At 42.4% G+C, this 26,422-nt stretch overlaps 1 protein-coding gene across 1 annotated transcript in view; it reads left to right on the forward strand.

Moving 5' to 3' along the window:
• The first annotated feature begins 2,392 nt into the window (after nt 1–2,392).
• Dcbld1 (discoidin, CUB and LCCL domain containing 1) overlaps nt 2,393–26,422 on the forward strand; it is a 65,818-nt gene continuing 41,788 nt past the window's right edge. The window contains exons 1-3 of the mRNA XM_070015308.1: nt 2,393–2,494; nt 3,960–4,203; nt 24,855–25,067. Of these exons, the coding sequence (XP_069871409.1) occupies nt 2,393–2,494; nt 3,960–4,203; nt 24,855–25,067 (559 nt within the window). The remainder of the gene's footprint in view (nt 2,495–3,959; nt 4,204–24,854; nt 25,068–26,422) is intronic.

Genomic DNA, 26,422 nt, shown 5'->3' on the forward strand with positions numbered 1-26,422 from the left:
AGTAGTGCTGTGGCTCAAGTGGTAGAGTGCTAGCCTTGAGCAAAAGAAGCTCAGGGACAGTGCCCAGGCCCTGAGTTCAAGCCCCAGAACTGGCAAAAACAAACAAACAAACAAACAAAAACCCTGGAAGTGGAGCTTTGGCTCAAGGGGTAAAGTGCTAACCTTGAGCAAAAAAGGTCAGGTACAGAGCCTTGGCCCTGAGTTTAAGCCCCAGGTGTTGCACAAAGTAAAAACAAAAATCAGCAGATTTGGAGGTTGAATAGGAGTATTTGTTTCCAGCAAGCTCTGTGGCTACTCTCGGGATCTTATTTTGAGTAAGGAGCTTAGATTCTATCATGTCTACTCCAGGGACAAACTCTAATTGGTCTGCTCTCTATTTTTATCATATTCAACCTGTAGCCAGTGTATTTGATCTTTCCAAACACAAATTTGATCAAGTTCCTCTACTTTCCCTCTTCCCAGGCCTCCAGATCCTGTTCCTGCATTTCACTCTGGTTTAGGCTCAAGCTCACTGGCAGATTGGGTTCAGCTCCTTTGAGTACCCTTTGATCTCCATTTCTGAGTTTTTTTTCCAGGTCTCACATCTGAAAAGTGTTTTCTTTAAGGTTAACCTTTTTCACCCCACTAAGGCCATCCAGACTTTTAAAATCCAAGTTGCATCTCTTTCCTCTGTGCAGTATTCTGATCCTCTTCTATCATTATACTTACTGACCTATATAATTCATTTTTTCTATGTAATTCATGTTCTCAAATTTCTGGAGAGAGTGTTCATGAAGTAGAAGACTATGAAGGTTTCCATTTTATGTCTCAGATCTCTTCTTCATTGAGTCATAACCAGGATTACTAAGTGTTAAGGATAAAATTAATTAGGTCATTAAATTGAACCATAATCTATTTTGAAGCTTTCTAACTACTTTGGAATTACACAAAGTTTGCAGTTGTGTTTAAACACTTTTTTTTTGGGGGGGGGCAGTCCTAGGTCTCAAACTCTGGGCCTGGGTACTGTCCCTCAGCTCTTTTTTGCTCAAGGCTAGTGCTATCCACTTTGAGCCACAATGCCACTTCCAGTTTTTTTTCTGTAATTAACTGGAGATAAAAGTATGACAGGGCTGGGAAGGTGGCTCAGTGGTAGAGTGCTTGCCTCACATGCATAAGGCCCTGGGTTTAATTCCTCACTACCATGTAAGCAGAAGAATCCGGAAGTGGCACTGTGGCTCAAGTGATAAGAGTGCTAGCCTTGAGTTGAAGAGCTGAGGGAGAGCACCCAGGCCCAGACTTCAGGCCCCATGACCAACCAAAAAACAAAAAAGAATCTAACAAACTTTCTTGCCCAGGCTGGTTCCAAACCCTGATCCTCAGATCTCAGCCTCCAGAGTACCTAGGATTATAGGTGTAAGCCACAGGTGCCCAGCTTCAACACTATCTTACTTAAGCAAGACAGAAAACATATTTTATTCATAAAAGTAAAGCAGGCCCTGATCAGCTCTTATCCGTTTTTTTTTAAGAACTAGCAAAGATAAGCACAAATATTAGTATGACACAAAAAATATAGTGTGTGTGTGGTAGATATAAAATAACCTTAGACATTTTCTTTCATATTTTCAAGGAAATGATACAATGAAAACAATAGGATCCAGCTGGTCTTTCTGTATAGTCATTGTTACCAGATCCTAAATCTCTCCCCTTATCCAAGTAAGGATTCTGGAAAGAAATATAAAACCATCTCTAGGGGCTGGGAAGGTGGCTCAGTGGTAGAGCACTTGCTTTGCATGCATGAGGCCTTGGGTTCGATTCCTCAGCACCACATAAGCAAAAAGAAAAAAGCCGGAAGTGGTGCTGTGGCTCAAGTGGTAGAGCGCTAGCCCTGAGCTGAAGAGCTGAGGGACAGTGCCCAGGCCCAGAGTTCAGGCCCCATGACGGGACCCAAAAAAAACAAAAAACAAAAAACAAACAAACAAAACCATCTCTAACGAAACACAGAGAAGAAAAAGGTCACCCTAGGAACTCACCTGCCTCAGCCCAAGAATTCCTCGCCTCTAAACAATGTTTTTTTTTGTCCTGGCATCATTCAATGCTCACAGGCCAAACCTTCAGAGTCTGGAAGCAGCTGCCCAAACTCATATCTTGAAAAGACAGACATAAGAAAAGGGAAAGTTGGAATTGGAAAATGATTCAATGTATCAATCTTGATGCCTGGGTGCCATCTTCTCATGGCAGTAAGTATGATTTTAAAAAACCTATTTGACTATCTCCTTTACATGTGAGAACCTTGTATATGTTCATTTTCTTTCCTCCCTTTCACCTCCCCTGCCTCCTTCTCTCTCAAAAACTTAAAAGTTAAAAAGAGACAGGCAAAAAGGAGTGCACGTGCGAGCGCTGTCTGTTGGGAAATATGGGAAGATCAATTGATCAAGGTTTGGCCACGCTTTGTCTGGACCTGGCACTGGCAGGTGTAACAATCCAAGGACATCGCGCGGGGGAGCAAGGCTTCAGAGTAAGTACTGGGGGATGAAAAGGCGACCTGGGGACTTATCTAATCTGTTGTCATTCCTTTCCACTGTTGTTACCCCCATCAACCACTGTTACAGTCTCAAAACTCTCCACACTTCAACCTACCCTCTACTACCAACTCCCCAAAGTTCATGGGCTTGTTTTGTTTTGTTTGTTTCTCATTCTGGACCTTCTGGGAATGTCCCTTGCGCTCCCTTTCTCCCTCCCTCCCTTCTCCCCTCCCCCCCCCCCCCCCAGCGCCACTTGTGACTTTTTCTGTTTATATGGCACAGAGGAATTAAACCCAGGGCTTCATGCATGCTAGGCAAGCACTCTACCACTAAGCCACCTTCCCAGGCTGTCCCTTGCTCTTAAGACCAAGTTAAATACCCCTTCTGTGGCCTGACAGCCCCCTACAACGCACACCTCGGGCATCCACCGTTCACCACGTCCCAGTCCCACCCGCCTCTTTCCTCCCTCCGCTCGGGTCGCACCGCGGTGTGTTAACTGTGTCCTCTGAGGTCCGATTTCCCAAGCCTAGAAGCACGAGTAAATTCTTTCCTGGCTGATCGCTTCCCCCCCTCCCCCCGCAGCTTCTCACCAGACATCTGATTATAATTAATGATAGCTATAAATGTGCGGCGAGAACACCTTCACGTTCTCCCGATGGAAAAATCTGCATCACACCCTGGATTGAGTAACTTCTTCTTGGAAAAGTTCTAACCAGGGTTTATTCTAGCACCTCGGGGAAGAAGTAGGGAGAAACAGGAAGGGGGAAACACTTCTGGCTTCCCACGCGGGGAAGGGGCGTTGAAGCCTGCTGGCCTGAGGATGCCTCATTTCTGCCAAGCGCCACGCGGTTGCGCACCCTGCCCCACAGGCTCGGTGCTGAGCGCAGCGGCGGATCCCTGAGCGCGCGCGCGACCCAGGACGTCCTGCGCTGGGGTTCTGCCTGGCGCGGTGGCCTTTCTACAATTCGGGGTGCCTCGGGTCGCTCTCCCGGACCTGCCCAACCCAGCAGGTTCTGCCAGGATCACGCTCCAACCCCAGCGGGCTCCGGCTCCAGGGGACGCGCTGAGGAGCTGGGAGGACGCCCGCGCCGCGCGGCTCCCGGGCGGACCCTCCCGCCAGGTGTCCGGTGGACCCTCAGGTTCACCAGAACTGAGGCTGGTGGCGCTGGAGAACGCCCGAGGGAGAGGCGGGCCACCTCGGAGAGGTGGAGGGAAGCCCTGAGCGGTCGGCGTCCAGGCGAGGGGCGGGGCCTCCTGACCACGCCCCCTCCCCGCTGGGCGCAGAGCCGCCCCGAAGCGATTCAGAGTTGGGTTGCCGCTTTGCCCAGTTCCGACGCCCGCGCACCGCCGGCGGTCAGACGGTGGAGGGCGACTCTTTCCTCAGGGGCGGGGCTGGAGGCGGGGACTGCGCGTTGAGGGGCGGGGACGTCTGGCCACGCCCCTCCCCGCTGGGCGCAGAGCCGCCCCGAAGCGATTCCGAGTCGGGCGGCCGCTGCGCCGAGTGTGGACGCCCCGCTCTGCCGCCGTGGAGGCTGCGGCGCTCGGGCAGCCGCCGCGCCGGCCGAGGGGAAGGTGGAACCTGCCAAGCTGGCGCCCGGCGGGGCCTCAGGGGGCGGCGAGCTGGCGGGGACTGCGGGGCCGGGCCTCCTGGCCCTGCTGCTGGCGGTGTGTGCTCCGCTGCGGCTGCAGGCGGAGGAGCTGGGTGAGTGGAGCGGATCGCGTCTGGCGGACTGCGGGACCCCGGACGCCGCGGGCCCGGCCTGGAGGGACGGGGGGCCGGGGGAAGTGGGGTCCTGCGCGTCCCGCTCTGCCAGGCCGCGCCTGAGGTCCCCACCCCACGAAAATCAACCCAGCCCCTCTCCACTTGTCTCCCCCGCTGTCCCCCTGTCCAGATGGCTTCGCTTTTCCAGACCTTTCGACTCTGCCGGCCCCAGAGGAGTGACATGGCCGGGGATGGGGGGGTCGCCCTCGGGGACACTCGGGGGCCAAGTCGCTCGTCTCGCTCAGTTGTCGTGTGCGATCGTCGGCTTGAGTTGAATGGCCGGGCCGCGGTTCCCTCGCCGTGGCCTCCGTGCAGGCGGCGGCCACACGGTACCCCCTTCTCTCGAGCGCCCTGCTTGGACCCAAGTTGGAAATCTTGCACATTGGATCCTCCTGGGGTATTTAAGACGTGGACCCCACCAGGCTGCCCTTTCTCCCTACCTGGTCCCTGGCTTTGAGTTCCACCTAAGTAGCCCACCATACAATTTGCCCTCTCGTCACCAGGCGAATGCAGCAATGGGATGGATTGACCACCCCTAGGCCCTAGATGACTTTTTAGGGAGGGGGGTGGTCGGTCATGGGGCTTGAACTCAGCGCCTGGCCACTGCCCTGCGTTTTCGTGCTCAAGGCCATCGCTATCGTTCTAACCACTTTGAGTCACAGCTCCACTTCCGGTTTGGGGTGGTTGATTGGAGATAAGGGTCTCCTGGACTTTCCTGCCTGGGCTGGCTTTGAACTGCGAACTTTAGAGCTCAGCCTCCTGAGTAGGTGGGATTACAGGTGTGAGCCACTGGTTCCTAGGTGGTTCTTAGTACTTTATTAATCCTTGCTAATGTTTGTTTGTTTTTTAATAGCAAAGAGCAGGTTTCTGCCTAGGGTTTTTGTTTTTTGTTTTTGTTTTTTCCGGTTTGCCTTTCTTCTCCCTTGTGCTGTCCCTATAGAACAGGTTATTTAATATCAGGGATTCTATGAAAAATACTTTGATGACCCACCATTGTGCTTTCTGTTGAGACCAGATCTAAAGCTAAACCCAACCTGGCATTTTTCCAGCAGACCATGCATTCATTCCAGCCTGAAATACATCCTCAGTAGGCTGGTAGTGGTATTTGCATATCGTGTTTTTTTTTTCTTCAAGCTATTTAGGTTATTTTGTATAGAGTCACCAGAGCAGAATATCACACATATGCTAAAACTGTAATGTATATGTAGAGTGTTGTTGAATATGTGTAGTGGGTATTTTAAATAAATTTAAAGAATTTTTTTTGGGGGGGTCCAGCCATGGGGCCTGAACTCTGGGCCTGGGCGCTGTCCCTCAGCTCTTCAGCTCAAGGCGAGTGCTGTACCACTTGAGCCACAGCACCACTTCCGGCTTTTTTCTTTTTGCTTATATAGTGCTGAGGAATCGAACCCAGGGCCTCAGGCATGCAAGGCAGGCACTCTACCACTGAGCCACCTTCCCAGCCCCAAATTTAAAGAATTTTAAATTCTTTCCTTGAGTCACTGTTTGAAAATGCACGTGCATTTATGAATCTATTCAACAATATGACCTTGAATAATTTGGTTACAGCTGTTATCTCTTCCCTCCCTCACTCCCTCTCTTCTTTCTTTTCTTCCTTCCTCACCGCTCAGTCTCACTATGTGGTCCAGGGTTGGTGTAAAACTGGTGATCTTCCTGCCTCCCCGACCCCAAGTTCTGAGATTACAGGCCTTCCCCAAACCCAGCACTGTCATTCAATTTTTTCATGAAATTTCAGGCTTCATATTCTCTGCCAGGCTGTCAATTGGGCACTTTCTTCCCTGGGAAGAAATAGGACTGTTTAAATTTTTCCCCTCTCCCTCTTCCCCCTCCCCCCTCCCCCCTCCCCCCTCCCCCACCCCCCTCTCAGCTCCTTTATTTTATTTAATTAATTAATTAATTAATTAATTAATTTTTTCGGTTGTGGGCCTGAACTTTGGGCCTGGGCACTGTCTCTCAGCTCTTCAGTTCAAGGTCGGCCCTCTACCATTTGAGCCACAGCGCCACTTCTGGCTTTTTCTGCTTATGTGGTGCTGAAGAATCGAACCCAGGGCCTCATGCATGCAAGGCAAGCACTCTACCACTGAGCCATCTTCCCAGTCCCAGGACTGTTTAAATCTTATTGAGCTTTAAGTGTGAGAGTTTATTACCTTGACTAGCAGAAGAACATAAATGTCATTTGCATTTCTGTGAAACATCTTTGTATGTTCAAGACATGTTTTAAAATGCTAGTTACATAGACACTAAGGTTGGTATATTTACTGAAATAAGATGTTTTCTAATAATTCTGGTGCCCATAATTCTTCTGTGAAAGGACATAATGATTATTGACTGCTTCTCCTATTTGTGATGTGTCCAAACTGACTGTGGGCAATGTATTTTTGTTGTTGTTGTTGTTGGTAATGGGGCTTGAACTCTGGGCCTGGGCACTGTCCCTCAGCTCTTCAGCTCAAGGTGAGCGCTCTACTGCTTGAGCCACAGCGCCACTTCCGTTATTCTAGTGGTTTATTGGAGATAAGAGTCTCACGGACTTTCCTGCCCGGGCTGGCTTTGAACCATGATCCTCAGATCTCAGCCTCCTGAGTATCTAGGATTACAGGTGTGAGCCACTGGCGCCCGGCTCAATGTATTTTTGAAGTATGCACAGATTAAAGCATGTACTCCTGTTGCAGTCCTTGAGATATACTGCATATAGTTGGGTGATGGTCATAAGTGATATTAGTACTTGTATTGGTTAGAACAGTGTTAGTGTAAAAAAAAATCCCACCTTTTGTTTATGTCATTTATTTGTTCCATATTTTTGGCACAAGAGTTTAAATGCAGGGCTTCATGCTTGCTATGCAGGTACTCTTCTACTTGAGCTACATACTCCTTACTCTTTTGCTTTAATTTTTTGTTATTGTTTTTTCCAAATGGAGGCTTACATTTATGCCTGGACTAACCTGGGATTACAGGGATGAGCCACAGTACCTGGCCCTTTATTTTATTTCTTGGTAGAGAGTCACTCTGTATCCTAGGCTAACCTAGAATTCTAGATAATCCTGCCTCAGTTCCAGGATGCTGAGATTGTGGTTGTGCACTACCATACTGGCTTCATGATAACCTATTTTTATTGAGGAGAAAATACCTCTTATTGTATGTAACCTTTGTTGTTTCCTAGTCAGCGTGTGCAGGGACTTCTTGGTTCCCTAGGCTCCCTAACCTTTGCCCAAACTTTCTAAAACTCCATACTCACCTCCTCCCCCACTCCTCCTGCTTTTTCTGTGCTTGAACTCAGGGCCTGGGTGTTGCCCTGCTCTCATCACTTGAGTTGTAGCTCCAATTCCAGCTTTTTGGTCCAACTTCTTGATTCTGAATCAGATTTCCAGAAGGTGAGGCCTAAGAATGTGCAAGCTCACCGGGCGCCGGTGGTTCACGCCTGTAATCCTGAGATCTGAGGATCGAGGTTCAAAGCCAGCCCAGGCAGGAAAGACTGTGAGACTCCTATCTCCAATAAACCACCAAAAAACCATAAGTGGCGCTGTAGCTCAAGTGGTAGAGCGCTGGCCTTGAGCTGAAGAGCTGAGGGACAGCGCCCAGGCCCAGAGTTCAAGCCCCACAACTGACCAAAAAATGAAAAAAAAAAAAAAGAATGTGCAATCTCACTTAGTAATTCCTACCCTAATCTGTCTGGTGATGGTAGAAATGTTTTCTAGTATTAGGATTGTGCTACCATGAATGTTCTTGGACATTTTCTCATTTTGTTTTGGGGAAAATGTCATTATTTAACCTAATTTATGGGAGCCTGATCAATTAGATTATTAGAATTTTTATGTTTGTTAGGGTCTGTGGACATTGTATAGATGGTACTTACTTGTATCAGGCTTTTGTTCAATTCATTTAAAAAGTACCCACTCCTCCCAGTGCCAGGCCCAGGTACTCCAGTCTGGGCTAGTTTCAGCTCCTCTTTGCCCTGTTCCACGGGACCCACTCAACACACGTCAAAATTTTTGCTGATTGTGTCACATGACTTTTAACTTTTTTTTTTTGTCAGTCATGGGGCTTGAACTCAGGGTCTGGGTGCTGTCCCTGAGTTCTTTTTTTTCTCAAAGCTAGAGCTTTACCACTTTGAGCCAAAGCACCACTTCCAGTTTTCTGGGTTAGTTTGAGATCAGAATTGCATAGACTTTCCTTCCCAGGCTGGCTTTGAACTGGGATCCTCAGATCTCAGCCTCCTGAGTATGATTACAGGTGTGAGCCACCAGTGTCTGGCGAATTTAACTTTTCATAATATGACAAATACATTGCTGTTTATTCTATTTGTAGAAAACCTTACATGATAACCGGGACTTGGGTCAACCGGTTGACTTCTAAAGATGTGTAGTTTCAAATCATGGATACTTACAAATTACTTTTGAAAAAACTGCTCAGCTCATAATTTGTTACTATTAAAAGGTCTACACTGTAGTCATCACTTGTGTATATTTGGTTAGACATGAGATCTACTGATATCTGATGTTTTAGGTGAGTGGCTTCTTAAAACTGTAAGTACAAGTTTATTCTGGCACCTTCTGCCCCATAAGTCCTGCAGTCTCTCAGACTTTCCCCGATCTTATCTGTCCAGGGGAAAGTCTGAGAATCAGTCAGGCTTGTAGGCTGTAAGTTCCTGAGGGAGTGACCAGAGCTGTTAACTTTGTCTTCCTTGCATGGGACAAAAGGCACTGTTGACTTGAACAGTCTCTTTGTGTTCAGGAGATATTTTCAAACCATTTCTTAATGAGTGGAAACTAAGTAATAAAATGCCTACTGGAGTTCTTTATGAAGGTAAGTCTGCTGCTAACACTAATTAATTTTGTTTCTCAAGCCAGGTCTTCTGGCATGCTTGCTTCATATATGTAAGGATGCCTTTTAAGTGGAAGGGCAGCAGAAAGGGGAATGAGCCAAGAACAGTGTGTACAGAGCTCTGGGCTCTGGTGGTGATAATTAGCAACACTTGGAAACATTAAGTTATACCATGTATTTCAGAAAAGAAAGGCGTTCTGTTAAAGTATTCGGTAAACAGATCAAACTATCTTATTAAATGTTGTCTCACACTGCGTTTATTAACTTTTTGTCTTGTAAGTTGAACTCTTAAACCTGGTATACTGAAATAGACTTGCATATCATATGGAAAAACCATAATGGGACATCTGACACATGAGGAATTATGTTTTTATGCATACATTTATTTTTTGTGCCAGTTTTGGTTCTTGAACTCAGGGTCTGGCACTGTCCCTGAGCTTTTGTGCTCAAGGCTGGTGCTCTACCATTTGAGTCATGTTCTACTTCTGGTCTTTGGCTGGCTAATTAGATCAGAATCTCTTCTACTTTGTTGCCCTTGCTGGCTTTGAACTGTAATCCTTAAATCTCAATCTCATGAGTAGCTAGGCTTACTGGCATGAGTCACAGTATCTGATGAAAGTGGCTTTTTTTTTTTTTTTTGTCTTGGCTGACATATCAGCTGTTAGGTCTGGTCAAGACTTTTGTCTTTTGTGTTATTCAAATAACTCTTCCTTGCTTTCAAAATCAGAAAGATAATGTGTTTCTTGATCCCTTTGAGATGAGATTATTAAATTCATACTAAAGTAGTCAAACTTGTCATAGAGAAATGGCCCTGTATTCACTGTTACTGCTAGCTCAGAAGAGTCTAAAACTCTTGAGACTTCAGAGTCTCAAAATGATAATACATATGATAACTAGATGAAAATTTAAAATTTAAAAACAACCTTTGGAATTTTTCCTTAAATATTTTATTTGTATTTCTAAATATTTCCTTCCTGAACTAAGATGCTGTGACCACACATAGGAATACTAATAATTTAAATCATATTCAAATTTCCCCTGTTATTTTAAACATGCCCTTTTTACAACAGTTTTGTATAAACAGGAATCCAAGCCAAATCTACACATTGCAGCTAGTTATAATATCTCTTCAATTCATTTTTTGTTTTTCTTTTGAGGGGAACAGGACAGCTTGAACTCAGAGCCTCATGCTATCATTTGTCTTTTTCCACTCAAGGTTGGCAGTCTACAACTTGAGATACACCTTCACTTCCAACTTTGTTTGTTTGCTTCTGGTCCTGGGGCTTGAACTCAGGGTTTGAGCACTGTCTCTGAGCTACTTTTGCTTAAGGCTAGCACTCTAACACCACTTGAGTCTCAGCTCTCAAGGACTTTCCTGTCTAGGTTGGCTTTGAACAACGATCCTCAGATCTTAGCCTCCTGAGTAGCTAGGATTACAGGCATGAGCTACTAGTGCTTGGCACTTCCACCTTCTAGCTAGTTAACTGGAGGTGAGTCTCATGGACTTCTCTTCCTTTGAACCATGATCTTCTGATTGATCTCAGCCTCCTCGGTAGTTAGAATTAACAACTGTGAGCCACCAGTGCTTGACTCTTAAGTTACTTTTTTGTGATAAATATTTTAAAATTATTATAAAGGAGATATACAGAGGGGTTACAGTTACATAAGTCAGGTAATGAGCACATTTCTTTTTGGACAATGTCATCTCTCTTCTCTCTCTCCTAGTTTTTCCCTCTCCCATCTCCACTCACAAGTTGTATAGTTTATTTCGAACATTGTATCTAGTGAATACCATTGCTACATTTTTTCACCCTTTGTTCCTCCATTTCTGTGCACTTTTTTCTTTTTATTTGTCTTTTTTTGGGTCAGTTATAGGGCTTGAAGTCTGCGCCTGGGTGCTGTTCCTTAGCTCTTTAGCTCAAGGCTAGTGCTCTATCATTTGAGCTACAGCACCACTTCCATTTGCTGGTGGTTTATTGGCGATAAGAGTCTCATGGACTTTCTTGCCCAGGCTGGCTTTGAATTGTGATCCTCAAATCTCAAGCCTCCTTAGTGGCTAGCATTATAGATACAAGCCACTAGTGCCCAGCATCTATACACTTTTTTATCTACCACTGACCCACACCCATGTAATTATTTTTCATAAAATAAATGAGGTTTAGTTGTCCTGTCACCTACCTCACACCCAAATTGCACCAGATGTTTCTCAACGGTGTATTCCTATAATTTATTGTATACTGTGCATATTGAGTACACTGTTCCTATATTTCTTTTGCAGAGTGGAGTTAGAGTTAAAATTTGGTTAGCTTGAAGCTAAGAGTTTTGGTAAACATAGGCAAACATGCCATATGCTTCTACACATGCCACACTGAACACACAGATTATTTTTGCTTTGGTTATTACCTCACTATCAGTGTTACTAAGAATGACTTTAGGAAGTAACAAATTGATGTCTTCAGTGCTTTGTGAAATGATAGTCTCTCAGTAGAACTTCTTCCCCATCAACATTTTACTCAATGGATTAAAATTATTATTGATGTAATACTGGTCTTTTCATAGAGTTAATTGTAGAGTTAAGTGTGTGTGTGTGTGTGTGTGTGTGTGTGTGTGTGTGTGTGTGTGTGTTAATGAATGTGCATGAATTCAGGGCCTGGGTGCTATCTCTGAGCTTTTTTGTTCAAGGTTAATGCTCTACCACTTGAGCCACAGCTCCACTTTAAGCTTTTTTTGGTAGTTCATTGGAAATAAGAATCTCATGAACTTGCCTGTCTGAGCTGGCTTCAAACCACAATCCTCAGATTTCAGCTGTCTGAGTAGGTAGAATTTTCAAGTGTGAGCCACAAGCCATGGGCTGAAAAAATTTTGAGCTTCTACTTTCATAGGTATCTAAATATTGACAATGACCATATTTAATGTGCAACTAAGGCTAGAAAACAGCATATTCTAGAGACTAGAAAGATCCCATTTATCTCCAACTTCAAGGAACAGCTTAGACATTGCATCAACATCCTGACATTATCCCTAAAGTCAGCTGCCACTTCATCTCTCACTTCCTTCTTCTAAGACTCACCCATAAACAGTGTCCTTGAGATTTGTTTTACTATACAAACAAGTTTTATCTGTGAAATTAAGAAACTTCTGAAATCCGTTGTTGATTGCACCCAACGCACTTGTTACTTAGTAACAACAGTGGGAAAAGTCTTCTGCTTTTGAATATCCAATCATATAGTAATGATTTCCAAATCATTTTTAGAATTCTAAAGGCCAAAGTCCTTTCTCTACACTGGCCTTTTAATCCCAGAAGCCCCATCATGGGCCCTGTCTGGGTAGTTCACATATGAGAGCCTCTCCAGGAGTTGACCAGTGCATTCCCTAGTGTGCTGCTCCGGGGAGATGCCCCAGGGGAAAGAGCTCCCTGGGAAAGACTTCCAGCTGCTTCCCAATCTCTCAGTGTTGCCCTGAGCACTGTCGGGCACTGAAAAGCAATGGGGGGAAGGTGGGGGGGGGACCTCCAAGCTCATCTACCTTGCAGCTCTTGCCAGGGGATCCTGTAAGTCTCTTTAGCACTAGCACCAGAGATACTAGTACTCCAGAATGTGCTGACCTTGCAGTGAGTGGGCAGAAGAAAGATATTAGGAAATGCCTTCTCATTACACATTGTTAGCAATTTAATGCACAAGACACACAGCCTCATCCTTACCCCAGTTGGTGATTTTAAAGATGAGGAAAATTGATAAAGAAAATGGGTGACTTGGGCTGGGAATGTGGCTTAGTGGTAGAGTACTTGCCTAGCATGTATGAAGCTCTAGCTTTGATTCTTCACATAAACAGAAAAAGCCAGAAGTGGTACTGTGGCTCAAGTGGCAGAGTGCTAGCCTTGAGCAAAAGAAGCTCAGGGACAGTGCCTAGGCCTGAGTTCAAGCCCCAGAACTGGCAGAAAGAAGGAAAGGGGGGGGGAGGGGAAGGAAGGAGGGAAGGAAGGAAGGATGGAAGGAAGGAAGGAAGGAAAGAAGGAAGGAAGGAAGGAAAAAGAGGTGACTTGAGATCATACATCCACTGTGTAAGAACAAAGTTAAGTAATTCAAAGCAATACCCTTGATAGATTAATATGTGTAGCATTAAAAAAAAATGGCAATTGAAACTATACTGTATTCTTACTATATATTTTCTCTCCCCCCCCCCCTTTTAATTTTTGGTGCTTGTCCTGGGGCTTGAACTCAAGATCTGGTGCTGTCCCTTTAGCTTTATCTGCTCAAAACTATCACTCTACCACTTGAGCCACAGCTCCACTTCCAGCTTTTTGGGTTGTTAATTGGAGAAGTATCTCCTTCCCTGGGCTGGCTTTGAATCTGGATCCTCAGATCTCAGACTCCTGAGTAGCTAGGATTACAGACATGAGACTCTGGTACCTGGCTTCTGTGTTGTTGTTGTTAAATTTTTTATTGCAGAGCTGGGAATGTGGCTTAGTGGTAGAGTGCTTGCCTAGCATGCATGAAGTCCTGGGCTCATTTCCTCAGTACCACATAAACACAAAAAAGCCAGACGTGGTATTGTGACTCAAGTGGTAGAGTGCTAGCCTTGAGCAAAAGAAGGTCAAGGACAGTGACCAAGTACTGAGTTCAAACACACACAATTCATTGTAATATTGAATACTTCCTCTATCATTGGTCTGAGCTGTTTTGTTCGTGTTTTTGAGATAAAGTCTGGTTACATAGTTTAGAGTCACCCTGAATTTGTGATCCTACTGCCTCTCCCTCCCGAGTGTTGTGATTATAGGTATGTTCTAGGCATGATGCCTCGCTCTGTGCTCTCTTCCCTCACTCCCTTTTTTGCTCCCTCTCTCCCTTCCTTCTCTGTCTCTATCTCTGTCTCTGTCTCTGTCTCTGTCATGACTGGCTTTTGGCTGGTTAATTTGGAGATGGAGTCTCTAGTACTTTTCTGCCCAGGCTGATTTTGAACTACAATCCTCAAAATCTCAGCCTTTTGAATATCTAATTACAGAGGTGAGCCACTTTCTCCTAGAGGTACTCCATTTCTTTAATTTTATTTTAATGCTCATGATAGTCCTGTGATTTGGGCAACACTGTTCTCCCTGTATTTCACTTTATGAAGTTGAAGCGTGAGCAGCAAAAGGGCCTATCTAGAGCCCCAGCATCAGTTTGGGGCAGGGCTGTGTGAGAACCTGCGCTTGCAACCATTTTGTTTCTGTCCCCTCCCAAGCATGTGGGAATAACTTGCAAACTTTTTCTGCTCCTGCAACACTTTCAATGATTTTTGACTGCTCAGTGGAAGCCATAAGCTGGACGAATAACAAAGAATTATAGCATTTTCCCTGATGTTACCTCATTTTTAATTTGTTTAATAAAATAAACATGGAATTTATGGACTTTTTTTGAACACCAGTGAAAGAATCAAATATGATGTACAAAGTCATTGAGGAAAATGAAAAGAATTTGTTTTTCTTCCACTTAAACTGATGTATTTTCAGTGATACTTTTAGTTCACAGGAAACAGTGGTGTAATTTTCATGGAGACACTTGACCAGTCCCTTTAATTTTGTTTTCACATGTCTTTCATGTGAGCTGAGACAAAGCTACTATTATCTTCATTCATTAGATCATTAGATCATGAACATGTATCTTAAATATGGTGATAATAAGATTGAAAGAGATTATCAACAATATGGAAGAACTTGGGCATGTCTCTAATCCATGCCTGTGATTTCTTGGAGCATAATAGCATGTATTCTCCTTCAGGAAAATGAAAGAGTTTGAATAATTGTTCAGTGTTATCACTACAGCTTCTTTTTACCTCTTTTTATTCTCATACCCATTTCTTCCATCAACATAAAAGGGTAAAGTTAAGCACAATTGGAAAATAGCGAAGTGTGTGGCTGGCAGTGGAATGAATGATACCTTGGGAAATCTGTCTGCCTCTCCATCAGACAAAGAGCTTTGTAATAATGGCAGGCTTGCCTTTGTGGTTGAAAAGATTGCAGTCATCAAGAGCTTACTTGATCTTAGACATGGGAGGAAGTTTTCTCACACCCACACATGGATGGTTGTGTATGTTGAGACCTGTTGGAACTTGAATGTTAGAAGAGCAAGCATGCAACTATAATGAAATCATGATTCTAGAAGTGGTTTCACTCTTGTGATAGTTCAGAGCACACTTTCCTGACTGCTTGTTGAAACCCATTAGTAAGCAGTATAATCAACTCAAGGCAAAAACAATATGCTTTTAAGAAATTATGAAATGGAATGAAGTAGGTAATATGACAGTGCATTACACATAATAAAAAGATTGTGTTATTCAACTTTTGTTTGTTGTTTTTGTAAGTGTATATATGGGTGTGCATATATACATATATATTTATATATATGCTTATTTGGGTTGTGATGAAAAATCTGGTTTGGCTTCGGGTCACAATCAAAATATTTGAGGGTCTGCTGTCTTACTTAAGGGACTAGTTAATAATTAATCCTAAAATCATTTTTATGGGCTATGGGTGTGGCTCAAGTGGTAGAACACTTGCCTGGCAAGTGTAGGAACCTGAATTAAAATCCTAGTACTACCAAAAAGAGTATTTTTTTTGTCATATTCATTGTGTTATGCCTCTTATTACACTTGTACCTCGGTTACAGATTTTCCTTTAGAGCCCAAGTCATGCTGTCTAGTATTTCAGAACCAAGGCCATACTCGGTATATCTTATTTTGATTTTCTGTTGGTAGAACATGATTTCTTATCAAAGGAAAATAGTCTTTTAAGGAAGTTATTGTTTAACTTTCTAAGTGGGTGGAATTACAGTAGACTAAATAAAAGGTACCATGAAGACAATCATCATGGGTTCATTTTACATTTATTTGGAAAATAGCTTATATATCCATGCCTCTAAGTCCACTGTTAAAGGCTATTAATTTATGGCATTTGGAATATAGATATTGACACATGTCTGACTTTGTACCTGTCACTTTACCTTCAAGAATTATTTAAAGGAAGCTGGGTACAGGAGGCTATCCCGGGGAGGAAAGTCTGTGAGACTCTTATCTCCAATTAACTACCAGAAAACTGGAACTGGCACTGTGGCTCAAAGTGGTAGAGTGCTAGTCTTAAGCAAAAGAGCTCAGGGACAGTACCCAGGCCCTGACTTCAAGCCCCACACAACAAATTATTTAAAGGACATGGGGGTGGGATTATTATATATTAAAAGATGGTGAGGTTGGGGTGTAGGGGAGAGCAAGAGAGAGGATAAATTTCATCAAAGTATATTACATTCATATATAGAAGCATCATGATAACTCCCTTTTATAATTTATTCTAATGAATATAAATTACTTATTAATATTTCTATAAATATAAATTACTTATTACTATTTCTATTCCTTATGAGTATGTGCTAAATTCATAGCTGTTTGTCCCATGATTTTTTTTTTTGAGAAAGTCTTGCTATGTAGTGTAAGGTTATCTTGGATTCCATATATATGTGTGTGTGTGCGTGTTTGTGTTTGTTTGTGTGTGTGTGTGTGTGTGTGTATAGGCCTGAGCTGGCCTTGAACTCTGTGTGTGTGTGTGTGTGTGTGTGTGTGTGTGTGAGAGAGAGAGAGAGAGAGAGAGAGAGAGAGAGAGAGAGAGAGAGAGAGAGAGAGAGAGAGAGAGAGAGAGAGAGAGAGAGTACTGAGTCTTGAACTCCAAACCTGGTGATGTCACTTGGTTTCCTTGCTTATATCTGGCACTCTATTATTTGATCCTTCCCTCCAGTCTTAAAAATGAAGTATTTTGCTGCTGAATTGGAGATGGAGCCAGCTTGGGCTGGCTTTGAATGTCTGTCCTCCAGTTCTCAGCCTCCTGAATAGCTAGGATTATAGGCTACTAGCACTGAGCTTAGCCTTGAACTTGATCCTCTGTTTCCATCTCCTGAGGTGTGTTCAAAATAGACTTAATAGTTACAAGGAATATTAGATGAATTTGTTATTTTAAACATCTTTTTTATTCAGGTATATTTATCTTATAGAAAATTTAGAAGATGAATAGTATGAAAATCACTCGTCAGGTGCAGTGGCTTCCACCTTTAACCCTAGCTACTCGGGAAGTAGAGACTGGGAGAGTCATGAGTTCAGGCAGAGCAAAAAGTTAGCAAGACCTTATCTCAACCAGCTAAAAACAGCTGGGCATGGAGGTGGGCACTGTCGTCCCAGCTGTGCTGGAAGAATGAATAGGATTGCAGTGCAAGCCAGTCCTGTTATAAATACAAATTATTATTTGAAAATTAACTAAAGTAAAATGGTCTGGGAGGCATGACTCCAAGTGGTAAAGCATCCTCCTAGCAAGTAGTAGGCCCTGAGTTTAATTTATAGTTTTACCCTCCCTCCAGCAAAAATCACTTAAACTCATACATAAATTCATATCCATGTGTGTTGTTTTACATATTGCTTAATTTTTTTCATGTTCCAGTGTTGGGACTTGAACTTGGGGTTCCCCACTCTTACTTGGCTTTTTCACTCAAGGCTGGTGTTCTACAACTTGAGTCACATCTCCACTTCTGACTTCTTTGGTGGTTAATTAGAGATAGGAGTTTCTTGGATTTGTCTGCCTAGGTTGGCTTTGAACCATGATTCTCAGATCTCAGTCTCCTGAGTAGCTAGGGCTACAGGTGTGAGCCACCAGCACCTGGCTCAATATATTGTTTTAAAATGAAATTTTTTTCTAAAATGTAATTAACTTCCTTATTATCACATGGCTTGGCACTCATAGCTTGACTTAATTTTTTGATGAAGATTGTCTCCAAATATTTAGAATTAAATACTTATTCCAAGTAGAGATCATTTTGAGATTCTAACATTGATGCATGCCAACAGCTTTTCCTAAAATCTAAGCTTTATACATCCAGCTTTATTTCATATGTTGTATCAATAGATGGTCTATCTCACAGAACATGTATGGCTCTGAGCAAGTACCAGAATTTAGATCTATCATGAAGGGACCACCCTTGAAATAGTATCTAGTACAGAGGCACTTCCAGTGCAGGAGAAAAGGAAATGATACATACTTTAGTCATCATGTGCTTTGGCAATTAAATTCCACTTCAAAGGCAGGAAAAGATAAACATTGTATAGTAGCTGCTTTTGAAGAGTAGACAAAGTCCCTGTGGCAAAACTTCCTTCTGCCCTCTTCTATACTCCCTTGTCCCCAACTTTGATGTTAGGTACATGGTAGTTTAATTCAGCTGTCACCCCAGCCCTCCAAACATTGCATGAAGATTCATCAGAAAGCAATGTCCCTCCCCGCCTTAAAGATTTTATTATTGTTAAGGTTTAATTTCTTTTTGTACTATCATCATGCAGCTTTTGTAAACATCAGCACTTTCCTGTACCTTTGCCTCTTTCTGCTGTCTTTTATTTTTATTTTTTGGCAGTGCTGTAGATTTAACTCAGAGCCCTTTGCTGGCTGGACAGACACTCTAATGCTGGCCTATACCCCCACCCCTTTGTGGGAATGGTCAAATATGAGTTAGGGTTTTACATCCTACCAAGGTGTTTGTGGACCACACAATCTTCTTGCCATAGTGGGGATTACAGACTTGTACCACCATGCCTAGCTTCTTCCACTGATATGGTGTCTTCTAGACTTTTCTGCTCAGACTAGTTTGGAACCATGTTCCTTGCAGTCTTAGCCTTCCATGAACTAGGATTGCAGGTATAATCCTAGCCACTAGTACTTGATCTGCTAAATATTTTAAGGTATATCCTAGACCTCATGTTGTTTTAGGCATAAATAAGTAGACATCTAAAAAAAGGTGACATTCTCTTATATAACCTAAATACCATTATCAAAACTTTTAAAATTATTAATAATTCCTGGATATTATTTACTACAACAATTAATTTTAGAAGGTTTTATGAGGCTAGTTTTTCAAATCAATATAAATAAAGTTCACTTGGTTATTTGGATTTTTCTGTAATAGGATCTCACTATAACCCAGGCTGGCCTTGAACTCTCAGTCCTCTGCCTCTGCGGTGTATCACATTTGGTGGCTTAACAGCCACCCCCACACCTCCCCTTTCTTTCTCTTTTTTGTACAGGTCCTGGGGCTTGAACTCTGGGCTCTGCCCCTGAACTTGTTTGCTCAGGGCTAGTACTCTACCACTTGAGACACACAGCTCTGCTTCCTTAAGTTTCTCTTAAGCTAAAACACTCTGTGTGTCCCTCTTCATACAGTTTATTATGGAGAAAGCTATATCAGTTGCAGCAAACAGCCTAGGTTCACAATGACATCCTCTTGGTGTTACTAAACCTGAATCTCTATCTTTTGCTATCCCTGTAGACTGGGTGAGTTTCAAAGTGAATTTCAAAGATTCTTCTATTTTGCCTTGCCCACTCATTGATGCATAAGGCATATGTCATCATGCTCTATGAGTTTAGATGATGGCAAGCCTCATTCCTCCATTTTAGAAATTCTTCCTCAGTCTTCTACTCAATCATTACCCATCACTGACCACAGCCAGTCATTTATATCATACTAGAGAAGTTTGGTTTTTAAAAATCTTTAATTAGGGTGGCTCACTCCTGTAATCCTAGCTACTTAGGAGGATGAGATCTGAGGATCATGGTTCAAAGCCAGCCCGGGCAGAAAAGTCCAGTGAGACTCTGATCTCCAATAAACCACTAGAAAACCGGAAGTGGCGCTGTGGCTCAAGAGGTAGAGCACTCACCTTGAGCTGAAGAGTGCAGGGACAGCGCCCAGGCCCAGAGTTCAAGCCCCACAACCGACCAAAAAAAAAAAAAAAAAACAACTTTAAGTATTTGTACAAAGGAGTTGACCATTTAAAAAAGCAGTTTATGAAGTTGCCGTGTGGGGGGTAGGGGTGGGGGTGGGGGATGGGTTGGTTGTAGAGCTTGGACACTCTCCCTGAGCTTTTCTGCTCAAGGCTAGTGCTCTACCATTTTGAGCCATAGCATCACTCTGGTTTTCTGGTGGATAATCAGAGATAAGAATCTCACGGACTTTGCTGCCCTGCCTGGCTTTGAACTGCAGTCCTCAGATCTCAGCCTCCTGAGTAGCTAGGATAACAGTTGTGCAAGGGTATTGTGAAAGTATCTAAAGACATGGTTAGATTGTGAAGTTCTTCAGGTGGCTTTTAAGATTAAACACAAGTACACATGTAATAAAAACAAATGCAAAGTTAAAAAAGGTTTTAAAAATTCCACAGTTGAAATAGGCTATGTAACTTGTGAGTAGGGACTGGAGGGGGAAAATAGGGAAGAATGAAGGAAGGTGTGACATTGTTAAGAAGCATTGTACTCATAAACCTGACTTACGGAATTGTAGCACCTTTGTAAAACTCCTTAATAACAACAATTTAAAAAAAACCCTCTTACGTTAGAGCACCTGAGAATTGCACCTTGAGAACCAGCAGCCTTAAGAAAAGTCAATATATGTTTTATTTTCTCATCTACAAACTAGAGTATATATTATTAGGCCATCACACACAGCACATCTCATCCTCCTTAGTAAATGTGAACATCTTAGATAATAGATTTGTTAAGACATTTTGGAATAAGATTGACCTTTATTTCTTTTATTCTATACAAGTCTTTTTAGTGAAAACTTGTACAAATGCTTCATTTAATTAAAACATTTTGATAGAAGAAAATACAGGATAACTCTCAAATAGTATAGAAAAGTATAAAATAGAAAATAAAAGGCCCAGCCAAGCGCCAGTGGCTCACACCTGTAATCCTACCTACTCAGGAGGTTGAGATCTGAGGATCACAGTTCAAAGCCAGCCCGGGCAGGAAACTCAGTGAGACTCTTATCTCCAATAAACCACTAGAAAACCCCGGAAGTTCCATTGTGGCTCAAGTGGTAGAGCATTTGCCTTGAGCTGAAGAGCTGAGGGATAGTGCCCAAGCCCAGAGTTCAAGCCCCATGACCACACACACACACACACACACACACACACACACAAAAAAAAGAAAAAAAGAAAGAAAGAAGAAAGAAAAGGCCCTTCCTTCACTTTCATCCTCAACCAGCAAAACTTCACTGGACTGACAGGTTTTTAGATTTCTTTCCTTTTTACCTTCATTTTAAACAAGTTTGTTCTGTTTTTAAAATTATACTTAGTTAGTTAGTTCTGGTCCTGGGACTTAAAACTCAGGGCCTAGGCACTGTCTCTTAACTTTTTTGCTCAAGGAAGGTACTTTCCCACTTGAACCCAGTTCTACTTCTGTTTTTGTTTTGCATTGGAGAAAAGAATCTCATGGACTTTCCTCCCCATAATCTTCAGATCTCAGCCTCCTGGGAAGTTCGGATTATAGGTATGAGCCATAGATGCCCTGCTTAAACTTTTGATTTTGAGATTATTTTAGATCAAATGCAATTATACAAACTAACAGAGAGTGATGTTGTATGCTCTCCTTATTTTTCTAAATGAAAACATCTTGCCAAGTCTCACAGTGAGTGTGCTGACTTGACACACAGGAGAGGGAACCTGACCTGATCGGGCTTGGAGGAAGACACGAAAGAATGTATGTCTTCTTCCTTGTCTGGGCTTCTCAATTAGAGTGTCTGGTGGGGAGAGTTGGGCCACGTGAATGTCAGGACGAGGTCATGGGAATAGGGACTCCCTATTGTTCAGCTGCATACATCTGTCTTAGTCACTCTGTGATACCACAGGCATTGTCTCTTTCTAGCAGGTTTTCTTTCCCCTGCCTTGGTATCGTTCTACCTTTGAAGTTATCAAGACTGTAGAGGAACAATGTAGTTAATATTCACAGGTAAATTTATATTATTAGTCCTTGCTACAGCAAATTTTATAAATAGTCTACTTTCATAGGCAAGAAGGAGATTACAACTTTGGAAAAAGAGTTTGCTTTTAATAAATTGGGATGCTACTGTTCCTTTGTAATTGAGAGTGTTTTGTTCTGAAATTTTCTTAGAGAGGCACAGATACCCAGGTAAGGTAATGATGGGAAAGTCAAAAGGCACAACTGCCAGCATCCCAGCAGGACATATTTCCTCCCTGGCATTAGAATAGATGTGATTGGAAGGAAGTGTCATTGCAGAATAGGATAAAAATGGCATACTGGGATTTTCTTTTGTCATGACATTTACTTTTTAAAAAATGAAATTTAGAATACACTAATTACAAGTACATTGATTCATGTAAGTGCTTCTCATTTTCTGTTCCATTTCTTTGTTCCCCTTCCTTGGCTTTTTGAGACAAGGTCTTGCAATACAACCCAGGATAGTCTGGAATTCCTAATACTTCTCGTTCAACCTCCCAAGTCCTGGGATTACAGGCATGTAACCCCACACCTAGACAGTTGTGGTTTATTTAAATTTTTCTTTCTTTCTTTCTTTCTTTTTTTTTTGCATGTGACCAAGGCTGCCTGTTTTTAAATTTTTTTTTTTTTTTTTTTTTTGGGTCCCGTCATGAAGCTTGAACTCTGGGCCTGGGCGCTGTCCCTCAGCTCTTCAGCTCAAGGCTAGCGCTCTACCACTTGAGCCACAGCGCCACTTCCGGCTTTTTTCTTTTTGCTTATGTGGTGCTGAGGAATCGAACCCAGGGCCTCAGGCATGCAAGGCAAGTGCTCTACCACTGAGCCACCTTCCCAGCCCCTGTTTTTAAATTTTTATTACTCAGTACTTATACAAAGAGGTCATGATTCCATAAGTTAGGTTATAAGTGACTTGACCAGTGTCTCTTTTCTTACTGAAGGAGATTTGCAAAAAGCTAAGAAAGGAGGTGTTCAGATGTTCATTCATGCTGGATTTTGGTAATTTAGAGAGGTTTAGTGTATATTTATGTGTATATTTATGTGTATGCTTGCTTGTTTCTGTACAAGTTGCTTTATCAGGATGCTCAGAATCAGTCTTGCAACAGTGAGACAGGTCATAGGGATCAAGGGTGTTTGTCTGCTTTCACAGAATGGCCTTGAGAGAATGCCCACTCCTGTGATTGTCATGTCTTTCAGTTTTCAAGAAGAACCATAAAGCCTTTAAAGGCAAGGAGGTAATTCACACTTTAAACCAATTCACACTTTAAACCAATTCACACTTTAAAACCAATACCCTGTGCTTTTGCCCAATATGCCTCTGTCTGATTTTCATTTGACAGTGCCATTGTCCTTACTGGTAACTGTCCAAGAGACAGGAATTTAGATTTACGTGGAACCTTCACCCAGACCTGCTGTGTCTCTGGGTTTATCCTCTTGTCTGTGGTAGCCCTAGTCTTCAATCACCCAACATCTCTGTGGATTATTTTTTCTCCTCTCCTCTTCTCCTGTGTGACTAGCTAATACCTGAGCAGTTGTTGATTTTGTCAGTTTCCTTGTTTTCTTTCCTTTCCTTCCCATTTTAACACCCCCCATTAGTTAAGCCCATGACTGTTGTAATAAGATTTTCCCTCCATTCTAGTTCCTGGGGCATTAGCAGCCTGCTTGCTTATCTAATTCTTTTATTCTCCCCCTATTCAGAAATTTCTATGGGGCTTTATTGTCTACTATGTGACTTCCACAAATTCTGCATAGATCACAAGGTTTTTCTAGTAGCTTTAGCTGTTTCTCTAATGATTTCTCCTGGCATTTTTCAACCCATTTCTCCAGTAAAACCAAGTCTACTTCCTTTATCTGTGCCCCTGGCAGTAACTGTGTGAGTCTTGTAAAATTTCTGGATAAAGGGCAAATCCTTTCCCTAGGGCTTGTTTCCAGGGCTAGAATAGATTCAGATGTTGCATAACCTATTTCATTTTTGTTCTCTTACATTTGTGCTAGAAGCCTTGGATCAGGAAGGAAGTAGGATAAAGGAAGACTCCAATGAGTCCTCTAGCTAGAAAAGATTTTGGGAAGGCTGAGGGCTGCCATAGGCTCTTCAGAGTTTCAGTTAAGACTTCTCCAGGATACACAGAAGCCTTTATATGGAGAGACCTTCTTCAACAGATTTCTGCTTTCCCAGGAAAACAAATTGTATGTGAAGGTATACCAACCACAGGAAAACATACTCTCTGCACTTCTCCTCCATGTTCCCTTGTCATTTTGTTTCAGCTTCTTGATTTAGTACACAGCACCTAGAATTACAGTTATGTAAATTTGTAACTATCTCCCACTGAGACACCTCTTGCTACTTTTATGTTATTCTTTTATATTTTAGTTTATTAGACAGTTAATTTACTATGTCTGGTGTGTGGTAAGCACTTGATATGATAGATCCTTGATGATTTCTAGTGATATATCATGAGAATGAGGAACCTACAACTCTGTGATTGTCATTAATTGATCCTTAGTTTCTGCCCCCAACTAAATGAGTTGTACCCAACTTAAGTCCTCTCAGCTTAAACCCAAGACTCTACCATGAGGATTTTGTATACAGGAGTTTATTCATTATTACATGTCAGAAGTAAGTAATATTATTTTCTCTGTTGCAAATTATCCTATGACATTGATTTTGCAAGAAGTGTGACAAATGTTGGATGAGTAGATGGGGAGATGACTAGAAGAACTAGTATAATTGAATGCTATGTTCCCTAAGGGCTTTGCATTCCGTAACAGTATCTGAAACATTTGAGCAACAGTGTTTAGAAGATTAAATTGAGAAACATGAGACAAAATAACCTAAAACAACAGATAATATTTAACAAATTAATCTTTCTCTCCAAGAAGAGCATACAATCCATACACTTGAAGATTACTTAGATGCTCTCAATACTTGGTAAGAATTAATTGCATTTACAACTTCCCTCCTTTTTTTCTTTACCAGGTGACGGCTGTGGGCACATAGTGACCTCTCAGGACAGTGGCACGATGACATCTAAGAATTATCCAGGGACTTATCCCAATCACACTGTTTGTGAAAAGACTATCACAGTCCCAAAGGGGAAGAGTCTGATTCTGAGGTTGGGAGATGTGAATATTGAATCCCAGAGCTGCGCTTCTAACTATCTTCTCTTCACCAGCTCCTTGGAGAAATATGGTAAGAAAAGAGATGTGAGCAGTAATGTAACCTGTCAGCAGGTTACATTGGAGATATGAGGAGAAGGGCAAGTGAGATATTAGTTAACACTTCAGCCTGGGAAGACGAGAAGAGATACTTGCTTTGAGTGATGAGACATTTGCTTCCTAAGCTGAAACAGTGCAGGAAACCCCCGTCCACATTAGATGTCAGCTTTGTGTGCGTCTCAGAGGCTCTGAGTTTCAGTGTCATGGAGAAGAGAACTAGAGAGGTGTGACATTTGGCTAAAGCATCTACAGTTCATTCATTTATGTGACCCATGTCTATTGAATAGTGACCATGTGTTTCAGATACTCTGTGAATGACTGGGATACAGGCACAAACAAAACCTCCTTCATGGGGCTTAGACCTGAGGGCAGAGGAAGACAGGAAAGAAGCGGATATCAGATTGTGAGAAAGAAAAATAAGGGAAAATGAGGCATCCTCAGGTGTTGATGCTCCCTCTGATACAGTGGTGTGGAAGGCCTCTCCAAAAAGGGTGCATTTGAGCAGAGACCAGAGAGAAGTAAGGGAATGAACTCTGCAGGTTATGACTGGGGCCCAAGTTTTCTGGTAAAGGGACAGCAAGCACAAAAAAGCCTTGGACATTTAACTCTCATATTTTGAAGTATGCTGTTTGTACCTGGGAGCCAGAAATCACCACAACAGTGACTCTTTGGTCCTAAGCTCCAAGAAATATCTCGGAGTGGCACAACTGGAAAACGCAGGTGAAATTCTAGATACAACTTCTTTTGAGTTTAGAGATTTTCCAAAATTCTCTCTACATCAACTCCAAATATGATACAAGCTTTATATAACCTCCTACCACTGACCACAAGCAGTACAGGCAGTTTCTCAAATATAATCAGATGTCTGTCCTGCTTACTGACGCCATAGTCTAGAAGCCCAGAACGGCCCAAGGACAATTCAGAGAATTTAACTTACCTAATCCCAATGGAGAAAAAAAAAAATATAAGATATTTTTGATTGTTTGCTTGCTTGTTTTTGTTTTGTAGTTGTTGTGTTTTTGAGATAGAGTCTTTATAGTTCAGGCTGCCTCAAACTCTGTAATCTCCTATCTTAGCCTGCTGAGTGCTAGCATATATTGACACGAACAACTAGACATGACTCAATGTTTAAGATTTTTTTTAATCCCTGGGAATATTACATCTCTTTTATTTTTTATTTTTTTGCACAAGGCTGGCACTCTACCACTTGACCCACACTTCCACTTCCTATTATGTCTATTTTTTAAACCAAAAAATTATTGTTGTCTATTAATAGTATAAAGTGAGCGGTTTTGTGGAAGTATTTTCTGTTGTGTGTATTTTAATGAT

Source organism: Dipodomys merriami, unplaced genomic scaffold, assembly GCF_024711535.1.
Source record: "Dipodomys merriami isolate MVZ:Mamm:240054 unplaced genomic scaffold, mDipMer1.0.p SCAF_112, whole genome shotgun sequence".
In the NCBI taxonomy this organism is placed as follows: domain Eukaryota; kingdom Metazoa; phylum Chordata; class Mammalia; order Rodentia; family Heteromyidae; genus Dipodomys; species Dipodomys merriami.